Source organism: Scyliorhinus canicula, chromosome 4 (assembly GCF_902713615.1).
Source record: "Scyliorhinus canicula chromosome 4, sScyCan1.1, whole genome shotgun sequence".
NCBI classification, from domain to species: domain Eukaryota; kingdom Metazoa; phylum Chordata; class Chondrichthyes; order Carcharhiniformes; family Scyliorhinidae; genus Scyliorhinus; species Scyliorhinus canicula.
Window position 1 is genome coordinate 123876087 of NC_052149.1, and position 7777 is coordinate 123883863.

Consider the following 7777-nt stretch of genomic DNA (forward strand, 5'->3'; position numbering starts at 1 on the left):
TTCTCTCCCCCTTCCTCCTTCACCCACCTGCATGTGATCCCGGTCCATTTTAATTCCCTAAAGTCCACGCTACGATCATTGCCTTCTACTGCCGTTTCCCCAGTTCATTTTTCTTCATAAACTTGTTGGCCCCCTCTGGGGCATCAAAGTAGTCCTTGTCCTGATAGGCAATCCACAGGGTAGAGCATGCCAAACCGTACCTTGCTTTTATCCAGCTCGAATTTGGCACAGTTAAATTCTGCCTGGTGTTTGGCCAGGTCTGCTCCAATGTCCTGGTACAAGCGGATGGACTGTCCTTCCCTTTTGCACGCTTTTGCTCTTTTTGCCCACCTCAGGATCCGCTCCATATCCTGGTATCTGTGGAGACTCGCAATCATCGCCTAAGGTGATTCCCCAGCCTTGGGCCGCTGCCAGAGCGGCCTGTGGGTGCGGTTTACCTCCGGGGGCTTGGCAAAGCCCTCCTCACCAACCAGCTTCCCGAGCATCTTCCTCCACTCCATGCTCTCTGGTAGCACCATGATCCGCAGGTTTTGCTGACATGATCCATTTTCCTGGTCATCTACTTTTTCCCTCAGTCCTTCCTGAGTCCTGACCAGCCTCGTCACCTTGGCTTTGGATGATGCAATTCGATTACCCTGATCTATGGCAGCTTTCTAGTGGTCTCGCGTTGTCACCTCTTAGGCCGCAAGCCTTCGCTCCAACTTGCCCATGGCCTCATTAATGGGGGCCGTCGAAGCCTCCACTGCCGCCCCCAAGGCTGCCATGAGGTCCTCCTTCATTGCCTCCCTGTGTTTCTGGAACTTGGAGGACGAAACTCATCATTTTTTCCATCAGCTCCTGCGTCTGAGCTGGAAATTCCATGGGGATGGCAGTCGCTGGTTCTGTGTCGCCATGCGGGCTTCCCTGCTCCGAGGCTGAGGTTTCTCTCTCCTCATTTTTGCTGCTTTTCCGGCCGGGTTGCCCCACAGTCACCCAAGGCCAGAAAATTGAACCCAGGTCCATTGCGCTGTGAGGCAGCAGCTCTAGCCACCATGCCACCCTAAAATCTTTGAGATGAAAAATTCAGTTCATGTGAGGTGAGAGGTCAGGTGTCACATAACAGGTGCGATGACTGCCAATCAGCCAATCGGGGGGTTGGGCATGAGGTAGCAGCCGAGGCCTGAATCCTCTTTGAAGTCCTGGTTGAGAATACTTGTTTTATTATATTGTTTCTGGGTGTTTTTCTGTTACCTCTTTGAGAAAGTGTTTCATTATCATTTCCACTACTGTTGTTTTAAAAAAAAAATTCAGAGTATCCAATTCTGTTTTTCCAACTAAGGGGCAAATTAGTGCGGCCAATTTACCTACCCGGCACATCTTTGGGTTGTGGGGTGAGACCTATGCTGACACAGAGAGAATGTGCAAACTCTATATTGGCAGTGACCCGGGACTGGGATCGAACCCAGGTCCTCGGCACCATGAGGCAGCAGTGTTAACCACTGTGCCACCGTGCCTCCCACTCCTGATGTTAATTAATGCATAGAATGCACTTGTTCTATTTCCCTTTTGAATATAGGAATTGCAGGGCAGAAGCAAATGTTATAATCTTGGGAAGAAACAGGAATATGTTTATATATTATTTTAGAATCCAAAAACCCAAAGAATGAGGCCACAAAGTTCACTTTATAAATCAAAAGAATTTTACTACATAAAAAATCATAGAACATGAATATTGATAACTTCATTCTGTCTAAATAGTCAGTTACATTAGAGATAATAGGTGCAATTCTACCACTGTGTTGCAACTGGCGCAAATCTGGGCACACCTGGTGAATCACAGGAGAGGCCAAAATTGAGATTCGGGCCGGGTGCAAACCATTTTGCAATTTACTCGGCCCACTCCCAATGGCTATTCCAGATCTCACCCAAAAATGGCGAGAAGGTCATTAAGCCTAATTTACATTCATTTCAATCTCATTAACGAGATTGAAGTCGAATGCAGTGGACTCCCAGGAAGTCACGCAGGTGTCGTTTAGTACTCCTCGACAAAAACGGGGACCTGGTGCAGTGGCTACGGAGGGGAAGTGAGTTCAGGAGATAACATAAATGTTGTCTTAGGGTATATACGATGTGATCTCTGGCGCAGTAAGATACCAGCCCAGCTCCCTTTTTTTTAAATACATGTTTTATTGAGGTATTTTCTTTGGCAGTTTAACAGCAACAAAATCCACAATATAAATAAGAAAAGAAAAAAAATATATACATAGTGCAAATTCCGCCACTCTCTCCCACAGGTCCTGCCATTACGTAAACCCCTACACTACACTAACCTAACACACCCCCCCCCCCTTTCTGCTGACATTTAATTCTCTGCGAGGAAGTCGATGAATGGTTGCCACCTCCGAGCGAACCGTAACAGAGACATAGCGAACTTAATTTTTTTCTAGACAGAGGAAGCCTGCCATGTCTGAAAGCCAGGTCTCCGATTTTGGGGGCTTTGAGTCCCTCCACGCCAGCAATATGCACCTACGGAGGCTACCAGGGAAGCAAAGGCCAGAACATCTGCCTCTTTCTCCTCCTGGATTCCCGGGTCCTGCAGTACCCCAAAAATCGCCACCTCCGGACTCATTTCAACCCTCGTATTTAATACCGTGGACATGGTGTCGGCAAACCCCTGCCAAAATCCCCTCAGTTTTGGACATGCCCAAAACATGTGGACATGGTTCGCTGGCCCCCCCCCCCCCCCCCCCCCCCCCCGCACATTTCGCATATCTGTCCTCCACCCCAAAGAATCTGCTCATCCGGGCCACCGTCACGTGAGCTCGGTGAACAACCTTAAATTGAATCAGGCCGAGCCTGGCACATGTTGCAGTAGCATTGACCCTTCCTAGCGCGTCCGCCCACAGACCCTCCTCCATCTCACCCCCCCAGCTCATCCTCCCACTTAAGCTTCAGCTCCTCTGTCTACGTCTCCTCTGACCCCATAAGCTCTTTATATATGTCCAAGACCCTCCCCTCCCCTATCCACCCTCTAGAAACCACCCTATCCTGAATCCCCCTCAACGGCAGGAGTGGGAAGTTTGGCACTTGCCTCCGCCAAAAGTCCCGGACCTGTAAATACCGGAGATCATTCCCTCCAGCCAGCGCAAACGTCTCCTCCAGCGCCCTCATACTCGGGAAGCTTCCTTCTATGAACAAGTCCCCCATCCTCTCTATTCCCGCTCTCCACCAAATACGGAACCCCCCATCCATCCTCCCCCGGGGCAAACCTATGATTGTCGCAGATTGGGGACCAGACCGATGCTCCCTCTGCCCCCACATGCCTCCTCCTACTGCCCCCAGACTCTCAGGGCCGTCACCACCACTGGACTGATGGAGTACCGCACTGGCGGGAACGGCAGGGGCGCCATCACCAGTGCCCCCCCCCTCCACCAGCCACCTCCTCACCACGGCTATGTTGCCCGCCCAATAGTAATTACTGAAATTCGGCAGCGCCAGCACGCCATCTCCCCGGTTCCATTCCAGCATTGCCCTCTTCACCCGCGGGGGCTTGCCCCCCCCCCCCCCCCCCCCCACACACACACACAAAGTCCACGATAATCTTATTAATCTGCTTGAAAAAGGAACGAGGGATGAAAATTGGGAGGCACATGGAAAACAAAGGGACACCTCGAGAGGACCATCATTTTTAACGACTGCGCCCCCTACCCGCCAGAGACAGCGGGAGCGCGTCCCATCTCCGGAAATCCTCCTTCATCTGGTCCACCTACCAGGCCAGGTTCAATTTGTGTAGCCTATCCCAATCCCTCGCCACCTGAATACCCAAGTATTTAAAATTGTCCTCCACCACTCTGAACGGTAGTTCCCTCAATCACCTCTCCTGACCCTTCGCCTACACCACAAACAGCTCGCTCTTCCCCATATTGAGCTTGTAACCCAAAAACCGGCCGAATTCCCTTAGGGTTCCCATAATTTCCCCCATCCCCTCCATTGGGTCTGAGACATACAACAGCAAGTCATCCGCATACAACGAGACTCTGTGTTCCTCACCGCCCCCCCCCCCCCCACCCGGACCAGCCCCTTCCAGCCGCTTGAGGCCCTCAAGCAATTGCCAGTGGCTCTATTGCCAGCCCAAACAGCAGTGGGGAGAGGGGACATCCCTGTCTCGTCCCCCGGTATAATCTGAAATATTCCAACGTCGTCCTATTTGTCTATACGCTAGCTACTGGCGCCCGGTACAGCAGCCTAACCCAGTCAACAACGCCCCTCCCAAACCTGATCCGCTCCAGCACCTCCCGTATGTAATCCCACTCGACCCGGTTGAACACTTTTTCCGCGTCCATCGCAACCACCACTTCAACTTCCCTACCTCCCGGGGGCATCATAATCACATTGAGCAGCCTTCTAACATTGGCCCCCAGCTGCCTGCCCTTAACAAGCCCTGTCTGGTCTTCTATAATGTCCGGTACACAGTCCTCCCAGCTCCCTTTTGAAGGCCTGCAGAGGTGTTGTGAGGAAGATTAATAATGCATTCAAATGTCTTTTTTTACATTGACTTTTCTTTCCTCCCTCAGATCGGCGTCAGTGGTGTGGAATCATCGTTTTACTTGCCATCCTGGTCGTGGTGCTGATATTACTCTTCACAATCTAAAGCAGTGCAGCCGAACTTGAGCCGTTTGCCTCAGAGAGAGAGAGAGGAAGAATACATGATGGGGCGGAAAGAGGAAAAACAAAAGAACAGCCTTCCATTCTGTGGGGCATGCTTTCCCATGTGTCAGTCAGTCAGGCCAGGCCGTGGGCATTCTCACGGAGTGTGAAGTGTTTCTCCAGTAACTGTGTCCTCCTAGCTCTGACCATTGGATTTCCCAGCTGCAGAATTATCACGGAATTTCTTTTGTTATATTTCAAATTGGTCATTTGCAGAAACGAGGAAAGGTTAAAGCATGGTCTCACGTGCGCACACACAAGATCGGTGATCAGACTGCCTTTCCGGAACTTGAAGCAGAGGATTTCTATCTTTTTAACAGTTTTCTCATGTACGTCACTCTTTCTGGGTAAAGGAAGCTGCTAGGCCATTCAGACCACAAGGCCTCCCAGCTTTGGTCCTGCTCTTCCCCGAGTCTGCTGATCTTAGTCAGGGCTGAACAAGGGGGAAAATCGAGACCGAACCCCCACTCGCTATCCTGCTGGATTGTCTGTGGGTGTGAGCGGCAGACACAATTGGGCTGGGCGGCGAAGCCTTTCAAATAAGTTAACTAACTTGTCAACGCTCACACCGTGCAAAGTACGTGAGGGCTGCCATTCGTAGAACAATAACACCCCGGCTCCATCTACCACCTTCTGCATTGGGTATTGGAGGGGAAGAGATTGGGCTTGGACTAGTCTCCATTCTGGCAGACTTGAGGGCGAGGCAATGTCCAGTTTATTGAGGGGGCGTGTGAATTCAGTGAAGAACATGCATTTCTCGCAAACCTCTGGCATCAACCAGTTCCCACTGCAAGTTATCGCCCAATTCCTATTATCCAAATTATTGCGAATTTTAAAAAAAAGATGCATTTCAGATCAACCTTTTTTAGTGCCTTTCTGGTGTCTCAAGTCAGTGAAATATATAATTCCCTATTGTAGCTTACTATAGCCTGTGAGGGCTGTGTGTCTGACCTGTATTGTACAGTCCATTAGCGTTTGAATTCATGCGATCAGCAGTGAGCTTTTGGCTGTTTCTGGCTGCATGACTGATAAGCCATCAACAATTTTCATGCTTTCAACCTTGGCTAACCTGTTGTTCTCAAGAGGCACAGGCTGAGTGGGGAACAAGCAGCAGAAAACTGGAAGCATCCCAGGGTTCCTAGGTGTGACTAACATCTAGGTGTCCACTGGAAGTGCATCCTGAGCACGGGGGGGCATGTACATTCTGCAATCCCGTTACGCTTTTCTTTATCTGCATTGGGAAGAGCTGATCTTAGTCAAATATACACCTCCCTAAAACCATCTCACCCTGTTGCCCACCATAGTTAAAGATCAACGAGGTTATAATGTGGCACAACCCTTTAAAGAGCAGGTGTGCAATGAGCGAGTAATATTATGGTGGGGGAGTGCAAGTGGATTATTCTGTGTTTGTTGCATTTCAAGTAAAAACTTGAGCAGAGGTTTAATCTTCAAATGCCTACTTCCCGTTCTCAACCAACTTTCCCCCTCTGCCCGCCCCCAAAACTCCTCTTTCAGCCGAGCAAAGTTCAGCCATAATTTGTTGTCCTTGGATGTTTGCCGTTGAAATCAGCTCTCATCTAGCCCTACAGATTTCAGAGGGTATTGCAGAATATTCCCGAGAGTAAACCTTTACTCTGTACACAAAACTCCACACTACAGTTATCAAAATTAAGATGTTCTCGTGATTAGACTTTTGCCGAGTGTGTGTGTGTGTGCCGCCTGCACTTTGTACCTTGGTTTTGCACTGACAGTAATGCGGCACAGTATTTTTCTGTTATCTTTGTATCTCTCTATGGAGAAATAGCAGCCAAAGTAATTCTACTGCCAGTGAATGCCACTTGAAGAACTTTCCTTATCAGGGCCGGTTTATGCCTGTTCGACCATCCAGTTTTCTTCTTTTGCCACTTGTAGTCTGCACTAAAACTCTTCACTGCCACCCCCCACCAAACCCCAGTGGCTTCCAGTGCGTAACTAGGATTGTTCCCGGTTCAATCTCTGCTTTGTACGTACCTCAGTGTGACAGTTGAGGTGCCAAGATTTTCTTCTGTGTACCTTGACTTTGGAGAAGGAGAAGTGGTGGTGAGGGGAGGTTACCTGAAGCCAACCAGATTGTCCACTGCTGACCACTAGCCTGCTGCACAATGCGTCTGGACTTTGGGGGTGAGCAGGACCAGGCCTGTCTGTAAACACCCTTCGGATGAATGCACACGAGATCATGACCTTTAAAATTAGAGCTGCTTTATTTCGCTGTGAAGTTAGGAAGCACCTCCTTCACACAAACAGTGGTGAAAATCTGAAACTGTCACACAGCCTAAGCAATGTTTTGGGATTCAATTGAAAGATGTTTTTTTTTGTTAGGCCAGGGCAATAAGGGTTATGAAACAATGGGGTAGATAGAGTTAAGATAGGGATCAGCCACAATCTAATCTTATGGTAGAATTAGCTTGAAGGGGCTGAAAGATTTATTATTCTTCTTATTCTCGTTTTACCGGAATAAATGTTTTAACTTTTCCAATACAGTATTCGCAGCAATATTCAGCTGTTGAATTTTTTTGAAATAGTGTTAGGACCATTGCAATAAATGGAAAATTTAAATCATTCAAAGGTATTTTAATATGGTCCAAAGGCCACGGCACAGATGTGATGATCCATTGCATCACCTTTGGGTCAGACTGTGGATGGAGCAAGAGGACGTTTGTCTCGAGTTTTGCTGGTCTAAGGGGCTCATGCAACTAAGCACTAAGTAAATACCTGCGAGCCCTGCAGCTAGTTGGGAGTTTTAGTGGCTGGTTTTTGGCAGGGAGGAGTGAGGAAATATCAGCAAATTCTGACAGACACACCAATCCACATTGCAGGTGTTTCACCCAGGGAGTTTGGTGGGGTGGTGGAGGGTCACAGACTCGAGAACGGCGCTGTTCTGAATATTTGTGGCTTGTAATCCTGATCAAAACATACCCCTCAACCAATTGCTTTTATTGGGAGGGTCCTTATCATAGAATTTACAGAGCAGAAGGAGGCCATTCGGCCCAACGAGTCTGCACCGGCTCCTGGAAAGAGCACTCTACCCAAGGTTAACACCTCCACTCTATCC

General features: G+C 49.0%; 1 protein-coding gene across 1 annotated transcript in view; it reads left to right on the forward strand.

Moving 5' to 3' along the window:
- The window catches only part of LOC119964239 (syntaxin-6-like), a 75511-nt gene extending 68230 nt beyond the window's left edge, over positions 1-7281 (forward strand). The window contains 1 exon segment of the mRNA XM_038793521.1: positions 4554-7281. Coding sequence (XP_038649449.1) covers positions 4554-4630 — 77 coding nt within the window. The 3' untranslated portion in view covers positions 4631-7281.
- Positions 7282-7777: the final 496 nt, after the last annotated feature.